The sequence below is a fragment of the Euprymna scolopes genome, chromosome 20 (assembly GCF_053919585.1).
Source record: "Euprymna scolopes isolate OS-2025 chromosome 20, ASM5391958v1, whole genome shotgun sequence".
Taxonomy (NCBI): Eukaryota; Metazoa; Mollusca; class Cephalopoda; order Sepiida; family Sepiolidae; genus Euprymna; species Euprymna scolopes.
In genome coordinates this window covers 15,201,924-15,225,366 of record NC_136501.1, presented here as the reverse complement: position 1 = coordinate 15,225,366, position 23,443 = coordinate 15,201,924, and the positions used below count along the sequence as shown (strand labels likewise).

Here is a 23,443-nt window from a genome sequence, read left to right as displayed (position 1 = left end):
ACTGCTGCCACATCTGGGCAGGAGCTGCTAAAAACAGCCTATCCTGCCTTGACAGTACAAAATAGACTTTGTGGTTTGGTGGGTGATGCCCTTTTCTCTTCCCTGCAACCTCTCTCCCACAGAAGATACGTTGCGAGCCTGTCGTTGTTTTATCGTTATTTCCATGGCAAGTGCTCGTCTGAGCTCCAATCTCTCATCCCTCCTCGCCAATCTTTCACGAGAAACACCCGTCTGGCTGAAACTGCTGTCAATAATTTTTCCCACTCTTTATCTGTGCCTAAATCAAAACGTAGATTCCATGAACAAAGCTTCTTTCTTAGAAGTGCACGCCTGTGGAACTCTCTTCCGTTTGCCTGTTTCCCACCTGACTACAACTTGGATGCCTTCAAGTCCAACATAAACAAATTCCTTATAAACCACCCCCTTAAGTAAGACACTCTATCAAATCTCCAATACTAATAATTATATATTTGTTTTTTTTTTTTTGTTTTTTTGACAACTTTTTCAAATCTTTTTTTTTTTTTTTTTTTTTTTTTTTTACATGGTAGCCACCACTTATCAAGGCCCGGAAGAAGCCACTCGGGGATAAGGGTTATTGCGTGTACAGTAATCAATGGGATAATATCGTAGTAATTGTTAGTAATGGAGATAAAGTGGGTGCTCATTTTTTAAATTATTATAGAAAAGTGATCCCTACGTTTTTGAAACTAACATTTCTTCATATCTTGGAAACTACTCGTTTGCCGGAATTTTAAATGTTGTTTTCGTTTTCGGCACTCGCGAAAACCTAGAAAAGTGATAATTTGAAAGGATTTTTCGAGGGTGGAAAGATTCTTCACATTTGCCCATTTGTTATACGTTTGATTTTTTTTAATCACATTTACAAACCCAAATAAATAATAAATTTGGTTATTTGTTTTTCAAAACGCTATTCGGATAAACAAGAAATGGAATGTTTTTGCTCAATCACTGTTAAGAAAACACAAAACTAATAATAAAAAAATAAAGATGGAAACATTTACGAATTAACATCTCTATTTTTTTGTTATGTCATAAAAATAAAGACTTTTCTTTTTAAATCTTTTTTTTACCTAAAAATTTTTCGTTTTAAACATGTTTTTTTTAATTTATTTTTTATTATTTAAATTTCAGTTTGGCAGCACGTGCGCAGCGTTCATAATTGTTCACATAAGCAAAAAAGAAAAAAATGTCGTCGAGAAGTTTACGTGTAAGGAAACGTTGCGTTGATTACACGGATTCATTAGAGGAAGATGACGAACCTGAGAAAAAGAAATCAAGCAAATCATGGGCTATTAAGGTGTTCTATGAGTTTTGCGACGAAGTCGGTATCCCCATACGGTTTACACACAGGAACATACCCTCATTAGCCCATGCATTACAGCGATTATATGCTGGTGCGAGAGCCGAAAAATACGAACTTTATCTAGTTTCAACTTTTCGCTTGCTTCGTGCTATGCTGAAAAAACATTTTCAAAAGACACTCAAAGTCGACATCATCACGGATGAGGAATTTGAGGATGCAAACAAGGCTTTTACCGACAGGGAAACTAGGATTAAAGGCGCTAGTGAAGGTCTGATTCGAGTATTTTCACCCGTCCAAGAAAAGGATTTGAAACTTTTAAAAGAATATTTTGAAAATAATATGCAAAATCCAACTCCACAACAGCTTCTAGAATATATTTGGTTTATTTTACAATATTATAACTGTCAATTGGCTCCTGATGGTTGCGACAACTTAAAGATAACCCATTTTATTATTCAAACCGATCCTGAAGGAAAAAAGTATATTCTTCAAAACGAATATGAACAAGTTTTATCTCGGCATAGAAATCAATGCAGCAAAGAGAGCATTTCCGATAGTTTGATTCCAGCCATGGAGGGTGATGTGCTTTGTCCTGTCACAGCTTTTAAGCTTTATAAATCCAAGATACATAAAGACTTGGACAAATTATTTCAAACTCCAAAGAAACATGTTGATCCGCAACAAGAGTATTGGTTTGATCGGATCCCCCTCAGAAGGTCGTCGCTAAAGGAAATGATGACAACATTGAGTCAAAACGCTAAACTTTCTACGAGATATACAAACCAGAGTCTCACAGGTGCAGCCATAGCAAATTTGATCTGGAGTGAAAATTTAGGGAAAGTTGTTCCATCAAATTCCAAACCTTCAAACCGCGGAGAAAAGACTAAAATGATCAGACAGGTGAAGATGAAATCGCCCCTGAGTATTACTATCGTCAAAAAGAAACAGGGAAGACAACAAAATTATGAGACTACCAGCGTCAATAAAAACAGGGTTGCTGAATTATTAAACCAGGAAATATCTCCATTAAAAACCGATAGCAGCATGGCTAATCCTCCACCTATAATAAATATGACGAAAGGCTCCCAACAACAGGGAGTAAAATTACTCCTAAATAAATCCGTTTCAAGTGTTTCTTCGGTGAACAACGCACTATGTGCTCTGTTTGCTGCCCCATCTCATAGACAGGTTTTACCGCCACCAAAACAACCTCCCTTCAAAAATGGGACGAGTTCTTCTAGCACTTCAAACAATAACAATAAACAATCGGAAATGCTGACATCAAATAAAACTGAGCTGTATCGAATGTTTCAGCCGATAAAATCCAATGAAAAATCTACTGTAATTAGCCAAAATGTTGAGCAATCCAAACCTGGTGAGGTTCCACGAGACGGATACAAAGAAGCCCCTTCTTCTGAGAATGAGCAAGATGTTCAACCATTCGTAACTGGAGTTCAAAACAAATACCAAGAAGCCCCTTCTTTAGTAAATGAAGCAGATGTTCAGAAATCCAGAGTTGATAAAGAGGAATACCAGAAAGCTCCTTCTTTAGTAAATGAACAAAATTTTCAAAAATCTGGAATTGATGAAGACGAATATCAAGAAGCCCCTTCTTTAGTAAATGAACAAAATTTTAGGAAATTCAGAATTGATGAAAGTCTTCAAGACGAATATCAAGAAGCAAATGAACCAAATGTTTGGAAATCCAAAATTGAAGAGCTTCGAGGCAAATATCCAGAAGTCCATTCCCTTCTAACTGGACAAAATGTTCGGAAATCCAGAATTGATGAAGTTCTAGGTTCATCCCAAGAAACCCCTTCATCTGCAAATGGACAAAATGTTCAGCAATCTAGACTTGATGATGTTATTTTAGTAGACGAATACAGAGTACCTCCTCCTCGTCAGTTAGCATTAAGGATTACAAATGTTCATTCCTGTGGTGGCTTCTTCACGTAAGTACATTGTGATATTTTTTATCTATTATATGGATTGCAGCTGACTGTGTGTGTTTGTTTGTCCGTTAAAAACTTTTGTGTCATCTGCATTGAACAAGTACGGACCTGATATTGTTAGAAAGAGCGATCTCTCGGGCACATAATATCGAAAAATGAGAAAAAATCGTCAATTATTTCATGTAGAAATATCATTTTGTTTGAAGTGGGGGTCAGATAAAAATCTTGGTTTTGATGCTGTTTGCTAATCATACATGTACAAATGTTTGATTCATTGTTTGATTATAAAAAGCTAAATTTACAACGTCATAACATCAGTATCATCGTGATTCAATCGATAACGTGTTCGCTTACAAACTTCAGTTATGCCCAGCACGCAGCATTTTTTTTTTCCTTTTTTCTTTCTTTCTTTTCTTTTTTTTGCTTACAAAATTTGCTCTCTTTAAATTTTTTATTTAACTGTATTTTATGACCGGGCAACACCAGGCGCCCCCCTGCTAGTAAAAAAACAAGTCACAATATGGCAAACTTTTATTTTATTAAAAAACTAGGGGGGGGGTCTTGGCAGGTTATAAAATACACTTGGGTCATTCCATGTCAAAACACCAGCAAAAAATTGAAATCTGCACCCACCGACACAGAATTACTTGAAATTTGGCACAAATATTCCTCTTCATGAGTTAGGAAAATTTGCCAAATTATTTGGTCCAAAACCTTACCGTTCGGATTTTTTTGGGGGGGGTGTAAAATTTGCATATTATGCTTTTAAATTTATGCCTCGAAACGTCACAGAATTTCAGTGTTTTATAAAATTTTAAAAAAATACTTCCACTTATTCAATATTTCTAAAATTTGGTAGGAAGGGCATTTAGGGACTGTAGAATCCGAATATTTAATTATTTTAATCCCATACCTGGTAGAAAATAAAATTTTGCTCACCCAAAAGCATTTCCTCCAAATCATCAATTTTTTTACCTATGTAGCTTATGGTCAGTCTAGAGAAAATATGTCCCCTTCAATTTTCATAATATTTTTTTTATAGCATCTACTATGACTGCTTACGTTCTCAAAAAAGTTTTGTGAGGGTTTCTAGCCTACTTTAGAAGATATGGCCCTGTGAAGTTTATCTTTTTTTTTCTATGTACATGCAGTAATTCAGTGAAAGATTGATAAAGACAATCATCCTAATGCTCCCAAACTCCTCAAATGCTCATATTGTGCTAAGTAATTTCTTAAACTATTCAATAAGATAGTCTTTGTTAATTTAAAAAGAAAATAATTTAAATATAGTTTGCAGATATTGCATTTTGTATGGTACGGATAGATTGTCTTTAACAAGTGATAAACATTGACTCATGCATTAGGATCAACATTTTATAGTTTTTGTAGATGCCATTAAACATTAATTTAAAAGAAATTATTTCTGATTGAATTTAAAAAAAAAAAAAATTATTTTCATGAAACAAAAATTTGATTTTTTTTTTTTTTTTTTTTTTTTTTTTTAAATGCATGTGGATTTTTAAAACTTAGAATATTTGTAATTGGCACTAAACATATTTTTTTATCCATAAGAAATGCTTTCAATTTCATCGCTTTAAAAATTCTTAATATTTTTTTACAAGTTCTCAAAAAGTTATTTTCATTAATCTAAAACTTTTTCATTTAAAAGTGATAATAATATACAAATTTTAAACTATGCTGTGCACCAAATTTTGTTGCGTACATAGGATTAAATTGTTTTGTATACAATTTTTTGCACAGATAATTTATCCACTTTGGACAAATGATAAACTCTACCATTTGGTATTGTAGGAACATCAATAGTGCACAGAACATTTGCTAATGGCAGAAAGCATATATCCTTAAAATCCTCTTTCCAGTAAAATGAATGTGATGGAAGAGCTGGATGCATGAACTTAATCAGCAAGTCCTTATTTTCCATATCAATTTCTAGGACCATGCCAATCCAAACGTTACTGTCATACCTGCAACAAACATATTCTGAAACCACAACCCCAATAGAGAAGTCGTATATCAATTCAAAGTTTTCATCTGCACTACATTGTTTCATGGCTATTTTATCTGTTGAGTGGAATAAATTGATGAAAACTTCTTGTCCCTGGAACTGTGAATACATTTTCACATCTAATAGTGAGACTTCTTGCTTCCTCAACTTTCCCCTTTTTAATCAAAATGAATTTCATTCCTTCAATTGTAGATTTGCATTATTCAAACATAGTTTCTGTTGAAAGGATTTGTTTGGAATTTGGTCTTCGTAGACTTTCTTTTGCTCCTTTTCACTGTCCCACCTATGCCATCACATAGTTGTTTACCGTGACTAGTTGCAAAGAAGTTCCATTTTTTCATCAAGTCCAAAATCTTTTTGATGGTTGCACAAACTGGCAAAGTTCTTATAATTCTTGTATTGTGTTGCACAACCATCTGTAGAATATTCAATACTTTTCACATTTGGCAAATTAACCTTGATCACCTCGATAATGTTTTTCTATACCATATAAACAAATGTCACATCATGAGAGTTGTCACTCGATATAATACAAAAACATTGACTTTACATTGTTTTCAAGCTTAAAACAGAGTACCCCTGGGTGTAAAGTACATTGGGAGGTACTCCAATGAAAACTCTGGATCTCATCTTGAACAACAAATTTGTAATTTTCAGCAAAATCCCCAAGAAATAAAACTTTGCTATCACTAATATCTTTTTTTTTTTTTTTTTCTGTAAATATCAGGATTGTGACTTAGCCAAGCAATAAAGTTTTCATTACCAATACATTCTTCAAGGGTGTCATAAAGAAATTTTTCCAGCTTCTGTGATGATTTAGGACAATTTGGGCACATATGAATCATACACTATTACTTTTATTGCAGACAATATATTTCAAAAGATCTTGATACAGTATATTCAGTAGTTCCAGTAATAGTTTGATATTTTGGTGGATAGTGCATGTGTACCTGCGCTACCAGCAAAGACACATCATTTTGGTCTAAGACTACAAAATTTTGAAAACCCTAACGATACTGTCAGGTTTTGTTCCTTGAATGCTCTGAAGAGCTCATTTAGGTTGCACAATATGAGTTTCTTCTGCTGATATAAATTACGTTTAATACTAACAGTCCTTCCTGCCTGGCATCAATCGAGTGTACTCATCATCTTGATAAAATGCTTGCACTAACTGTGCAATATCAACAAAGACTTGCCTTTTCTGTTCATGCACAGCTAAAATACCATTTTCCAAACACAATTTGCAAGCATTGCGTACAATGTGTTCTGAAACACAAAATACATTCATGACTTTTTTGTGTAATCAATCGGTAGGGGCAAGTGTCAAGATCTGTATTTTCATTTTAGTGGATTCCACACTCTTCGCTTTTGCTGCAAGAACCTCTATCATTTTATCAAAGCACTTAGCTTTATCTAAAATCTCATTTTTAAAATTTTAAAGGTTCATCACATAACAGCTCAGTCAATGTTTAATGACCTACTGATTGCAGAACAAAGTTTTCTCTAACCTAAACGAGCCTTTCCAGAGTCATGAAGCCCTTTTGTTTTCATTGGAGAAATTCCAATAGCAGAGAAACATTCATTGATATTTATCGTCTGTTTCTGTTGAAGTACTTGCATCAAGCTCTTGCATTTCCTCATCCGATACACACCTTTGTTTTTCATCAAGAAGTTTGCTGATTTGTATTTGGCAATTAGGACAGAGTTTCTTGCCTGGGATAACAACTTAGCCTTTGCTTTATCTGCCAACTTCAGAGAAATTGCTTTCAAACTGCCTTTAATTTGCTTATGATTTTTAAATGGATTGCAACAACTCTTTTCAAGCCACTCATACTTAGTTAACAAGGTCTGCTTGTGATGGTCAAAAATAGCCTGTATTTTATCCTCATCAAGTCCTGTCCTATAGGCAATAAGCTTTACATCCATTGCATCCAAATAATCCACTGAAATTAATCCAACCTGTTTATCATGGAATAAATTAGTAATTATTTCAACTGTTAGCTCAGTACAAATAGAACAATTCATCTGAAAAAAACACCCAAAAATCAATTATTCTGTGTGCTAGTAAAAAATCCAAGTAGGAAAATGTCACCTTTCTCTTTGGATACTGTAAAAAAAAAATGACTAATAAATATTTTAGGTGCCACAAACAAGTTCCAGTCTGGGTCAAAGGGAGGGTCATTCAGTTCACGGTTGGCCGAATTCTAAATTTATTACAATTCTTACCTATCAGATCTTATGTTTAAATTAATGTTTAATGCCATTTATGTTTAAATTAATGTTTAATGGCATCTACAAAAACTATAAAATGTTGATCCTAATGCATGAGTCAATGTTTATCACTTGTTAAAGACAATCTATCCGTACCATACAAAATGCAATATCTGCAAACTATATTTAAATTATTTTCTTTTTAAATTAATAAAGACTATCTTATTGAATAGTTTAAGAAATTACTTAACACAATATGAACATTTGAGGAATTTGGGAGCATTATCAATCTTTCACTGAATTACCACATGTACATAGAAAAAAAAAGATAAACTTCACAGGGCCATATCTTCTAAAGTAGGCTAGAAACCCTCACAAAACTTTTTTGAGAACTTAAGCAGTCATAGTAGATGCTATAAAAAATATTATGAAAATTGAAGGGGACATATTTTCTCTAGACTGACCGTAAGCTACATAGGTAAAAAATTGATGATTTGGGGGACATGCTTTTGGGTGAGCAAAATTTTATTTTCTACCAGGTTAAAATAATTAAATATTCGGATTCTACAGTCCTTAAATGCCCTTCCTACCAAATTTTAGAAATATTGAATAAGTGGAAGTATTTTTTAAAAATTTTATAAAACACTGAAATTCTTTGATGGTTCGCGGCATAAATTTAGAAGCATAATATGCAAATTTTACCCCCCCCCTAAAATCCGAACGGTAAGTTTTAGGACCAAATAACCAAATAATTTGGCAAATTTTCCTAACTCATGAAGAGGAATATTTGTGCCAAATTTCAATTTGGTGTCTGGGTGTAATGGCCTGGTGAATCGACATGGAATGACCCACTTAAATATATTTTAATTCATACAGATTTGTATTTATTATTACAGAGTCAATAAGTTAAAAAAGCATTTCATCCAAGGCATGAAAATTGTTAAACAAAATGTTTTTACTATAGGCTTTAAAAATAAAGGTACAAGATTCAATTTGAAATTTATTTATCTTCAAAGTGCACTTTTATAAATTTTATAAAGTAAGGTATAAAAATTTAATTTAAATTGAATCAAAAAATTACCTTGGATTTATTTTATGTAATGTACATTCTGTTGCACTTTTTAAAAAAAATCATTGAAAATTTTATATCTATATCATTAATTGCTAGATGAAAGATAATGTTTTTAAATTACAAAATGTACATTACATAAAATAAATCCAAGGTAATTTTTTTGATTCAATTTAAATTAAATTTTTATACCTTACTTTGTAAAATTTATAAAAGTGCACTTTGAAGGTAAATAAATTTCAAATTGAATCTTGTACCTTTATTTTTAAAGCCTATAGTAAAAACATTTTGTTTACCAATTTTCATACCTTAGATGAAATGCTTTTCTAACTTGTATCTTATCTTTTTAAGATTATATTTTAAAACTCCCCTTCTCTCTATTTCAGTTTGTATTTCTCCTCACACCACAACTCATTTTTGCAACCCCCTCTTTGTATTATTACAGGTCTGAATATTCTTTCTGTTTCAGTTTGTATTTCTCCTCACACCACAACTCATTTTTTGCAACCCCCTCTTTGTAATACAGGTCTGAATAATGAGAAAATCTGAATTTTGTTTAACAAAAACTTTAAAATAACTTTTTTAGATTAAATTTTTTAGATTAAATTTTTTAAAACTTCTTTCAGAATAGAACATCTTTAAAATTGTATAAGGAACATATTTTATGTAGGTTTCATTAACAAATATTCAGTAGATAACGAGAAAAATAGCGATGAAAATTTCAAAAGGAATGTATAACTTGTTACAGTCAATAGTAGTCTTCGCCAGTGAAAGTCTTTGTTATTCTATTATTATTATTTAAAACATTTTGTGTCCTGCTCCTTTGCGCGAGGACTAATATCCATGAAATGGATTGAATTACATCTGTTACATATCTCAAGGTCAAAGGGTTTCTGAGATATGATCTTGACGTTTTTACAAAAATGTGAATTTTTATGAAGAAGTGACCAACTATAAAAGATGATATCTCTGTTGTTTATGGACCTACAAAGTTCATTCATATATCATTCTAAACTATTTGGATAGATCTGCAATTTTATCTAGATATATTTTTTTCAAGGTCAAATAAAAAAGTTGACCATGACCTTTTTATCTGAATTATCTCAACGGACGTTATTTTAATTTTTTAAAAATTTTGACAAAAGGATTTGTCTATCTTATGACAGTATATATTCCAAATTTCATGATAGGCATTCCACTAGAACTGTTGTTGTTTTATAGGAGTGGGAAAAATTCAGAATGACGGAACGTAGTACCTGCTACTTCATATAAAAACATTTTGATATTTCACAATATGGTCAAGTTTGATATCTTTGTAAAGCTATTTTATTGCTGATTAATATTTACATAAAGACCGTGGTTATAAAATCAATATAAAAAAAATTATTTTGATAGAACTGAATTTTTTAATTATTTTTTTTAATACAACACAGATTTTTTTATTTTACAAAAGAATTTTGAAAGGCATTAAGGCTAATTAAATTATAACTTGAAACATATGTGTGAATCAATGGTGAACAAATTTTTCTATATGATTGATATCCTAAATCTACAAAAAAAGGAAATTTCTGTTATGGTTACTTTTTTTTTTGAAAAACTTTAAAAATAAATGTTTTAAAAAAATTCTTGATATGTTGAGTTTTATGTAAATTCTGTTTGTGAAGTCCAAATAATATTCTTCTAGAGATTAAACTTTTAGAATAACTTCCATACTTTTTCTTATATGACACAAATTTTGATACAGAAAAAGTGATGTAATAAAGAATTCTAAAAAGTGTGTTGAGATTTGATATTTGATGGTAAACAGTTTTTTTTGACATTTGAAATGATAGTGATACACTACATCCACAAGAAATCAATCTATAATCATTGGGCCACATTTCAAAATGGAAAAGCTGTTTTACTGAAACATTTTTTATAATAACGAATTTTAAAGTATTTATTTGGATTTTTTTCAAAACATTTCTTTCTAAAATATTTGATGCATTTTTCATCTCAGTTTTTGAAAGTTTATAAGATATTTCTGTTTCAGTTATTGGATCAACTGAGCTAAGAATATCAGAATATTTCAAAATTGCTATTTTTAAATGTGATGAATAACAGAAAGATGGAGAGGGTCCATTTGGTTGTAAAAATGTCAATTTCACCTCTCCATTACATGGATATTTTTCAAGTACACATCCTAACTACCAATTACTCTCATGAAGTGCTGTCATGAATCCGTTAATATCGATGTAAAAACTGACCCCTCTTTGGAAAAAACAGCCTAGTTGGTGGTCAAAGAATTAATATTTTTGGCTAATTTTTGGAGATTTGTCATCCGAGAGATGGATGTTTCTAACGATACCAATTTTGTCAGTATCCGTTGTGTGTCAAAATTTTTTGGGAGACACACACACACACACACACACACACACGCACACACACATTTTGCCTTTTCTATAATAGAGTGAGCATTTTTTGTAAAAACAAAGACTTTTTAAATTTTTTTATTCAATATCTTAAGATTTTATTAATTATCTTGAAAATAGTTTCAGAAAACTACTATCTACCTTTCAATGGATTTTTAGAATTAATTTATTTAACTTTCAAATTTAGTTGAATTTCAGAGTTTTCGGGAGCTGTCATGAAAACATTTTTCGGTGCTTTTGTATCATAAGAGCGAAACTAGAAACATTGCAGTTCAAGTAAAACAAATGATACCTATGTAAATTTTAATGCTGTAAATAATAACATCTCCGAAAAGGTAAAAAAATATTAATAAAAAAAGAAATTTGTGAAATCAAACAATTTCACTAACTTAAAGAGAAGAGTTTACAGGGGAGATACTTAAGTTCTGTTGCTTATTTCATGTGATGCAAACGTGATGCAAACACAATTCAAAATATCGGATACATTTCTTACACATATAACGTTTATCTAAAACTGTTTTTTTTTTATTATTTCTACCTTATCCTTTTTTGTAATTTTTGGATATGTTACTATTTGTGGACTGGACAATTTTGTAGGTACCATTAATAACATATAATTATAGCTTCAGCATTACCTCATTTATGATCCTCCCAGGCCAGCAGAAAAAATGCAACCAGAGAGAGAAAAAATTATTAAAAAAAAAGATGTTTCTTTGATCATATCTTCCAACAGTACTATGATTTTTTTTTCTACTGGGGATACAGGACTGAGTATTCCTATCCCATCACGGTTAATCATCTGAAGAAGGCCAGAGGATGAGTTGGCTAAAACGTGGCGAAACAACAAAAAGAAAAAAAATGCACAAATTACTCATCTCAAAGGATTTTAATAAAAATATACAAAAAATATTAAAAATAATATACAAAAAATATTCAAAATAATATACAAAAAATATTAAAAATAATATACTATGATTGTTAGAAAATTTATTTCCTAGAATAATATAGTTAAAAACAAAAACATTTTATTGTATTTTCTGAAATAAATAAATAAATGAAACCACCCATGTGAAAACTTAGTTTTCTAAAAGAAATTATTAAAAATGTAGCCGGCTCAAACAAAAGCCCGTTCAAGAGCTGTTTATGCTTTCAGTTCTCCTTTTGATTGAGAAATATATTCTTGAAAATCTTAGGAAATTCACACATCTACCATCTTGTACACACACTATGTTAGTAATTAAATATGTACAATTGAAAATTATTAAAATTCTTCCAATATTATCATCATTTTTTTACTACATAAACTGTTCCCACAAACTACATTGTCATAGCCCTCAAACACAGCCCGTTCACATTTCACACAATGCTTCAAGCAAACTAAAAAATTCTCCTCACATAAAAGTGTTTATTTAGAATGAAAGCTATTTTCAAAACAAAAATACAGAAAAATAATTTTTAAAAAATTATGATGTACTTGTCACAAAACAAAAACGTCATATTCCAAAAATTGACCTAAATTGAACAAATAGTTTTTAATCTAAGAAAATCAAATTTTAAAGAAACCACTATCTATAATTTCCCCCACTCGTTATCTGTGCTTAAACCTAAACATAGATTCCATGAACAAAACTCCTTTCTTAGAACTGCACGCCTGTGGAACTCTTCTGTTTCCCTGCTTTCCAGCTGACTACAATATGATCATCTTAAAGTCCAACATGAATAAGTTCTTGATGAGCCGTCCCCTTAAGTAATCCAATTTACCAAATTTACACTACTAAAAATTGCTACAATAGCGTCCCATTGACGACCGTACATTCATTAACCCTTATTCTCGAGTGGACTCCGGGCTTTGATAAGTGGTGACTTTGTAAAAACAAAAAAGAAAAAAATTTTTTTAATATAGGTGGAAATAAATAAATAAATATAGGTGGAAATAAATAAATAAATATAGGTGGAAATAAATAAATAAATATAGGTGGAAATAAATAAATAAATATAGGTGGAAATAAATAAATAAATAAATATAGGTGGAAATAAATAAATAAATAAATATAGGTGGAAATAAATAAATAAATAAATATAGGTGGAAATAAATAAATAAATATAGGTGGAAATAAATAAATAAATAAATATAGGTGGAAATAAATAAATAAATATAGGTGGAAATAAATAAATAAATATAGGTGGAAATAAATAAATAAATATAGGTGGAAATAAATAAATAAATATAGGTGGAAATAAATAAGTAAATAAATATAGGTGGAAATAAATAAATAAATAAATATAGGTGGAAATAAATAAATAAATAAATATAGGTGGAAATAAATAAATATAGGTGGAAATAAATAAATAAATAAATATAGGTGGAAATAAATAAATAAATAAATATAGGTGGAAATAAATAAATAAATATAGGTGGAAATAAATAAATAAATATAGGTGGAAATAAATAAATAAATATAGGTGGAAATAAATAAATAAATAAATATAGGTGGAAATAAATAAATAAATAAATATAGGTGGAAATAAATAAATATAGGTGGAAATAAATAAATAAATAAATATAGGTGGAAATAAATAAATAAATAAATATAGGTGGAAATAAATAAATAAATAAATATAGGTGGAAATAAATAAATAAATATAGGTGGAAATAAATAAATAAATATAGGTGGAAATAAATAAATATAGGTGGAAATAAATAAATAAATATATGTGGAAATAAATAAATAAATATAGGTGGAAATAAATAAATAAATATAGGTGGAAATAAATAAATAAATATAGGTGGAAATAAATAAATAAATATAGGTGGAAATAAATAAATAAATATAGGTGGAAATAAATAAATATAGGTGGAAATAAATAAATAAATATAGGTGGAAATAAATAAATAAATATAGGTGGAAATAAATAAATAAATATAGGTGGAAATAAATAAATAAATATAGGTGGAAATAAATAAATAAATATAGGTGGAAATAAATAAATAAATAAATATAGGTGGAAATAAATAAATAAATATAGGTGGAAATAAATAAATAAATAAATATAGGTGGAAATAAATAAATAAATATAGGTGGAAATAAATAAATATAGGTGGAAATAAATAAATAAATATAGGTGGAAATAAATAAATAAATAAATATAGGTGGAAATAAATAAATAAATATAGGTGGAAATAAATAAATAAATAAATATAGGTGGAAATAAATAAATAAATAAATATAGGTGGAAATGAATAAATAAATATAGGTGGAAATAAATAAATAAATAAATATAGGTGGAAATAAATAAATAAATATAGGTGGAAATAAATAAATAAATATAGGTGGAAATAAATAAATAAATATAGGTGGAAATAAATAAATAAATATAGGTGGAAATAAATAAATAAATATAGGTGGAAATAAATAAATAAATATAGGTGGAAATAAATAAATAAATAAATATAGGTGGAAATAAATAAATAAATAAATATAGGTGGAAATAAATAAATATAGGTGGAAATAAATAAATAAATAAATATAGGTGGAAATAAATAAATAAATAAATATAGGTGGAAATAAATAAATAAATAAATATAGGTGGAAATAAATAAATAAATATAGGTGGAAATAAATAAATAAATAAATATAGGTGGAAATAAATAAATAAATAAATATAGGTGGAAATAAATAAATAAATAAATATAGGTGGAAATAAATAAATATAGGTGGAAATAAATAAATAAATATAGGTGGAAATAAATAAATAAATATAGGTGGAAATAAATAAATAAATATAGGTGGAAATAAATAAATAAATAAATATAGGTGGAAATAAATAAATAAATAAATATAGGTGGAAATAAATAAATAAATAAATATAGGTGGAAATAAATAAATAAATATAGGTGGAAATAAATAAATAAATAAATATAGGTGGAAATAAATAAATAAATATAGGTGGAAATAAATAAATAAATATAGGTGGAAATAAATAAATAAATATAGGTGGAAATAAATAAATAAATATAGGTGGAAATAAATAAGTAAATAAATATAGGTGGAAATAAATAAATAAATAAATATAGGTGGAAATAAATAAATAAATAAATATAGGTGGAAATAAATAAATATAGGTGGAAATAAATAAATAAATAAATATAGGTGGAAATAAATAAATAAATAAATATAGGTGGAAATAAATAAATAAATATAGGTGGAAATAAATAAATAAATATAGGTGGAAATAAATAAATAAATATAGGTGGAAATAAATAAATAAATAAATATAGGTGGAAATAAATAAATAAATAAATATAGGTGGAAATAAATAAATAAATAAATATAGGTGGAAATAAATAAATAAATAAATATAGGTGGAAATAAATAAATAAATAAATATAGGTGGAAATAAATAAATAAATATAGGTGGAAATAAATAAATAAATATAGGTGGAAATAAATAAATATAGGTGGAAATAAATAAATAAATATAGGTGGAAATAAATAAATAAATATAGGTGGAAATAAATAAATAAATATAGGTGGAAATAAATAAATAAATAAATAAATATAGGTTGAAATAAATAAATAAATATAGGTGGAAATAAATAAATAAATATAGGTGGAAATAAATAAATAAATATAGGTGGAAATAAATAAATATAGGTGGAAATAAATAAATAAATATAGGTGGAAATAAATAAATAAATATAGGTGGAAATAAATAAATAAATATAGGTGGAAATAAATAAATAAATATAGGTGGAAATAAATAAATAAATATAGGTGGAAATAAATAAATAAATATAGGTGGAAATAAATAAATAAATAAATATAGGTGGAAATAAATAAATAAATATAGGTGGAAATAAATAAATATAGGTGGAAATAAATAAATAAATATAGGTGGAAATAAATAAATAAATAAATATAGGTGGAAATAAATAAATAAATATAGGTGGAAATAAATAAATAAATAAATATAGGTGGAAATAAATAAATAAATAAATATAGGTGGAAATGAATAAATAAATATAGGTGGAAATAAATAAATAAATAAATATAGGTGGAAATAAATAAATAAATATAGGTGGAAATAAATAAATAAATATAGGTGGAAATAAATAAATAAATATAGGTGGAAATAAATAAATAAATATAGGTGGAAATAAATAAATAAATAAATATAGGTGGAAATAAATAAATAAATAAATATAGGTGGAAATAAATAAATATAGGTGGAAATAAATAAATAAATAAATATAGGTGGAAATAAATAAATAAATAAATAAATAAATATAGGTGGAAATAAATAAATAAATAAATATAGGTGGAAATAAATAAATAAATATAGGTGGAAATAAATAAATAAATAAATATAGGTGGAAATAAATAAATAAATAAATATAGGTGGAAATAAATAAATAAATAAATATAGGTGGAAATAAATAAATATAGGTGGAAATAAATAAATAAATATAGGTGGAAATAAATAAATAAATATAGGTGGAAATAAATAAATAAATATAGGGGGAAATAAATAAATAAATAAATATAGGTGGAAATAAATAAATAAATAAATATAGGTGGAAATAAATAAATAAATATAGGTATAAATAAATAAATAAATATAGGTGGAAATAAATAAATAAATAAATATAGGTGGAAATAAATAAATAAATAAATATAGGTGGAAATAAATAAATAAATAAATATAGGTGGAAATAAATAAATAAATAAATATAGGTGGAAATAAATAAATAAATAAATATAGGTGGAAATAAATAAATAAATAAATATAGGTGGAAATAAATAAATAAATATAGGTGGAAATAAATAAGTAAATAAATATAGGTGGAAATAAATAAATAAATAAATATAGGTGGAAATAAATAAATAAATATAGGTGGAAATAAATAAATATAGGTGGAAATAAATAAATAAATATAGGTGGAAATAAATAAATAAATAAATATAGGTGGAAATAAATAAATAAATAAATATAGGTGGAAATAAATAAATAAATAAAGGTGGAAATAAATAAATAAATAAATATAGGTGGAAATAAATAAATAAATAAATATAGGTGGAAATAAATAAATAAATAAATAAATATAGGTGGAAATAAATAAATAAATAAATATAGGTGGAAATAAATAAATAAATATAGGTGGAAATAAATAAATAAATATAGGTGGAAATAAATAAATATAGGTGGAAATAAATAAATAAATAAATATAGGTGGAAATAAATAAATAAATATAGGTGGAAATAAATAAATATAGGTGGAAATAAATAAATAAATAAATATAGGTGGAAATAAATAAATATAGGTGGAAATAAATAAATAAATATAGGTGGAAATAAATAAATAAATATAGGTGGAAATAAATAAATAAATATAGGTGGAAATAAATAAATAAATAAATATAGGTGGAAATAAATAAATAAATAAATATAGGTGGAAATAAATAAATAAATAAATATAGGTGGAAATAAATAAATAAATAAATATAGGTGGAAATAAATAAATATAGGTGGAAATAAATAAATAAATATAGGTGGAAATAAATAAATAAATATAGGTGGAAATAAATAAATAAATAAATATAGGTGGAAATAAATAAATAAATATAGGTGGAAATAAATAAATAAATATAGGTGGAAATAAATAAATAAATAAATATAGGTGGAAATAAATAAATAAATATAGGTGGAAATAAATAAATAAATATAGGTGGAAATAAATAAATATAGGTGGAAATAAATAAATAAATAAATATAGGTGGAAATAAATAAATAAATAAATATAGGTGGAAATAAATAAATAAATATAGGTGGAAATAAATAAATAAATAAATATAGGTGGAAATAAATAAATAAATATAGGTGGAAATAAATAAATAAATAAATATAGGTGGAAATAAATAAATAAATAAATATAGGTGGAAATAAATAAATATAGGTGGAAATAAATAAATAAATAAATAAATATAGGTGGAAATAAATAAATAAATAAATAAATATAGGTGGAAATAAATAAATAAATAAATATATGTGGAAATAAATAAATAAATATAGGTGGAAATAAATAAATAAATAAATATAGGTGGAAATAAATAAATAAATATAGGTGGAAATAAATAAATAAATAAATATAGGTGGAAATAAATAAATAAATATATGTGGAAATAAATAAATATAGGTGGAAATAAATAAATAAATAAATATAGGTGGAAATAAATAAATAAATATAGGTGGAAATAAATAAATAAATATAGGTGGAAATAAATAAATAAATATAGGTGGAAATAAATAAATAAATATAGGGGGAAATAAATAAATAAATATAGGTGGAAATAAATAAATAAATAAATATAGGTGGAAATAAATAAATAAATATAGGTGGAAATAAATAAATAAATAAATATAGGTGGAAATAAATAAATAAATATAGGTGGAAATAAATAAATAAATATAGGTGGAAATAAATAAATAAATATAGGTGGAAATAAATAAATAAATAAATATAGGTGGAAATAAATAAATAAATAAATATAGGTGGAAATAAATAAATAAATAAATATAGGTGGAAATAAATAAATAAATATAGGTGGAAATAAATAAATAAATAAATATAGGTGGAAATAAATAAATAAATAAATATAGGTGGAAATAACTAAATAAATATAGGTGGAAATAAATAAATAAATATAGGTGGAAATAAATAAATAAATAAATATAGGTGGAAATAAATAAATAAATAAATATAGGTGGAAATAAATAAATAAATAAATATAGGTGGAAATAAATAAATATAGGTGGAAATAAATAAATAAATATAGGTGGAAATAAATAAATAAATAAATATAGGTGGAAATAAATAAATAAATAAATATAGGTGGAAATAAATAAATAAATATAGGTGGAAATAAATAAATATAGGTGGAAATAAATAAATAAATAAATATAGGTGGAAATAAATAAATAAATAAATATAGGTGGAAATAAATAAATAAATAAATATAGGTGGAAATAAATAAATAAATAAATATAGGTGGAAATAAATAAATAAATAAATATAGGTGGAAATAAATAAATATAGGTGGAAATAAATAAATAAATAAATATAGCTGGAAATAAATAAATAAATATAGGTGGAAATAAATAAATAAATATAGGTGGAAATAAATAAATAAATAAATATAGGTGGAAATAAATAAATAAATAAATATAGGTGGAAATAAATAAATATAGGTGGAAATAAATAAATAAATAAATATAGGTGGAAATAAATAAATAAATAAATATAGGTGGAAATAAATAAATAAATAAATATAGGTGGAAATAAATAAATAAATAAATATAGGTGGAAATAAATAAATAAATAAATATAGGTGGAAATAAATAAATATAGGTGGAAATAAATAAATAAATAAATATAGGTGGAAATAAATAAATAAATAAATATAGGTGGAAATAAATAAATAAATAAATATAGGTGGAAATAAATAAATAAATAAATATAGGTGGAAATAAATAAATAAATATAGGTGGAAATAAATAAATATAGGTGGAAATAAATAAATAAATAAATATAGGTGGAAATAAATAAATAAATATAGGTGGAAATAAATAAATAAATATAGGTGGAAATAAATAAATAAATATAGGTGGAAATAAATAAATAAATATAGGTGGAAATAAATAAATAAATATAGGTGGAAATAAATAAATAAATAAATATAGGTGGAAATAAATAAATAAATAAATATAGGTGGAAATAAATAAGTAAATAAATATAGGTGGAAATAAATAAATAAATAAATATAGGTGGAAATAAATAAATAAATATAGGTGGAAATAAATAAATAAATATAGGTGGAAATAAATAAATAAATATAGGTGGAAATAAATAAATAAATAAATATAGGTGGAAATAAATAAATAAATATAGGTGGAAATAAATAAATAAATAAATATAGGTGGAAATAAATAAATAAATAAATATAGGTGGAAATAAATAAATAAATAAATATAGGTGGAAATAAATAAATAAATATAGGTGGAAATTTTTTTTCTACTGGGGATACAGGACTGAGTATTCCTATCCCATCACGGTTAATCATCTGAAGAAGGCCAGAGGATGAGTTGGCTAAAACGTGGCGAAACAACAAAAAGAAAAAAAAATGCACAAATTACTCATCTCAAAGGATTTTAATAAAAATATACAAAAAATATTAAAAATAATATACAAAAAATATTAAAAATAATATACAAAAAATATTAAAAATAATATACTATGATTGTTAGAAAATTTATTTCCTAGAATAATATAGTTAAAAACAAAAACATTTTATTGTATTTTCTGAAATAAATAAATAATATATAGGTTGAAATAAATAAATAAATAAATATAGGTGGAAATAAATAAATAAATAAATATAGGTGGAAATAAATAAATAAATAAATATAGGTGGAAATAAATAAATATAGGTGGAAATAAATAAATAAATAAATATAGGTGGAAATAAATAAATAAATAAATATAGGTGGAAATAAATAAATAAATATAGGTGGAAATAAATAAATAAATATAGGTGGAAATAAATAAATATAGGTGGAAATAAATAAATAAATATAGGTGGAAATAAATAAATATAGGTGGAAATAAATAAATAAATATAGGTGGAAATAAATAAATAAATATAGGTGGAAATAAATAAATAAATAAAGGTGGAAATAAATAAATATAGGTGGAAATAAATACATATAGGTGGAAATAAATAAATAAATATAGGTGGAAATAAATAAATAAATAAATATAGGTGGAAATAAATAAATAAATAAATATAGGTGGAAATAAATAAATAAATAAATATAGGTGGAAATAAATAAATATAGGTGGAAATAAATAAATAAATAAATATAGGTGGAAATAAATAAATAAATATAGGTGGAAATAAATAAATAAATATAGGTGGAAATAAATAAATAAATAAATATAGGTGGAAATAAATAAATAAATAAATATAGGTGGAAATAAATAAATAAATATAGGTGGAAATAAATAAATAAATATAGGTGGAAATAAATAAATAAATAAATATAGGTGGAAATAAATAAATAAATAAATAAATATAGGTGGAAATAAATAAATAAATATAGGTATAAATAAATAAATATAGGTGGAAATAAATAAATATAGGTGGAAATAAATAAATAAATATAGGTGGAAATAAATAAATAAATATAGGTGGAAATAAATAAATAAATAAATATAGGTGGAAATAAATAAATAAATAAATATAGGTGGAAATAAATAAATAAATAAATATAGGTGGAAATAAATAAATAAATAAATATAGGTGGAAATAAATAAATAAATATAGGTGGAATTAAATAAATATAGGTGGAAATAAATAAATAAATATAGGTGGAAATAAATAAATAAATATAGGTGGAAATAAATAAATAAATAAATATAGGTGGAAATAAATAAATAAATAAATATAGGTGGAAATAAATAAATAAATAAATATAGGTGGAAATAAATAAATAAATAAATATAGGTGGAAATAAATAAATAAATAAATATAGGTGGAAATAAATAAATAAATATAGGTGGAAATAAATAAATAAATAAATATAGGTGGAAATAAATAAATAAATAAATATAGGTGGAAATAAATAAATAATAAATATAGGTGGAAATAAATAAATAAATATAGGTGGAAATAAATAAATAAATAAATATAGGTGGAAATAAATAAATAAATAAATATAGGTGGAAATAAATAAATAAATAAATATAGGTGGAAATAAATAAATAAATATAGGTGGAAATAAATAAATATAGGTGGAAATAAATAAATAAATATAGGTGGAAATAAATAAATAAATAAATATAGGTGGAAATAAATAAATAAATAAATATAGGTGGAAATAAATAAATAAATAAATATAGGTGGAAATAAATAAATAAATATAGGTGGAAATAAATAAATATAGGTGGAAATAAATAAATAAATAAATATAGGTGGAAATAAATAAATAAATAAATATAGGTGGAAATAAATAAATAAATAAATATAGGTGGAAATAAATAAATAAATAAATATAGGTGGAAATAAATAAATAAATAAATATAGGTGGAAATAAATAAATAAATATAGGTGGAAATAAATAAATATAGGTGGAAATAAATAAATAAATAAATATAGGTGGAAATAAATAAATAAATAAATATAGGTGGAAATAAATAAATAAATATAGGTGGAAATAAATAAATATAGGTGGAAATAAATAAATAAATATAGGTTGAAATAAATAAATAAATAAATATAGGTGGAAATAAATAAATAAATATAGGTGGAAATAAATAAATAAATAAATATAGGTGGAAATAAATAAATAAATATAGGTGGAAATAAATAAATATAGGTGGAAATAAATAAATAAATAAATATAGGTGGAAATAAATAAATATAGGTGGAAATAAATAAATAAATAAATATAGGTGGAAATAAATAAATAAATATAGGTGGAAATAAATAAATAAATAAATATAGGTGGAAATAAATAAATAAATAAATATAGGTGGAAATAAATAAATAAATATAGGTGGAAATAAATAAATAAATATAGGTGGAAATAAATAAATAAATAAATATAGGTGGAAATAAATAAATAAATAAATATAGGTGGAAATAAATAAATAAATATAGGTGGAAATAAATAAATAAATATAGGTGGAAATAAATAAATAAATAAATATAGGTGGAAATAAATAAATAAATAAATATAGGTGGAAATAAATAAGTAAATAAATATAGGTGGAAATAAATAAGTAAATAAATATAGGTGGAAATAAATAAATAAATAAATATAGGTGGAAATAAATAAATAAATATAGGTGGAAATAAATAAATAAATATAGGTGGAAATAAATAAATAAATATAGGTGGAAATAAATAAATAAATAAATAAATAAATAAATATAGGTGGAAATAAATAAATAAATAAATATAGGTGGAAATAAATAAATAAATAAATATAGGTGGAAATAAAAAAATAAATAAATATAGGTGGAAATAAATAAATAAATAAATATAGGTGGAAATAAATAAATAAATATAGGTGGAAATTTTTTTTCTACTGGGGATACAGGACTGAGTATTCCTATCCCATCACGGTTAATCATCTGAAGAAGGCCAGAGGATGAGTTGGCTAAAACGTGGCGAAACAACAAAAAGAAAAAAAAATGCACAAATTACTCATCTCAAAGGATTTTAATAAAAATATACAAAAAATATTAAAAATAATATACAAAAAATATTAAAAATAATATACAAAAAATATTAAAAATAATATACTATGATTGTTAGAAAATTTATTTCCTAGAATAATATAGTTAAAAACAAAAACATTTTATTGTATTTTCTGAAATAAATAAATAAT

At 24.5% G+C, this 23,443-nt stretch overlaps 1 protein-coding gene across 3 annotated transcripts in view; it reads left to right on the top strand.

Moving 5' to 3' along the window:
* LOC145241333 (uncharacterized) overlaps nt 1–23,443 on the top strand; it is an 80,969-nt gene that overhangs the window by 11,621 nt on the left and 45,905 nt on the right. For all 3 annotated transcript variants that reach the window (XM_080104167.1, XM_080104169.1, XM_080104168.1), the window contains exon 2: nt 1,153–3,276. In XM_080104167.1, the coding sequence (XP_079960293.1) occupies nt 1,208–3,276 (2,069 nt within the window). In that variant the 5' untranslated portion in view covers nt 1,153–1,207. The remainder of the gene's footprint in view (nt 1–1,152; nt 3,277–23,443) is intronic.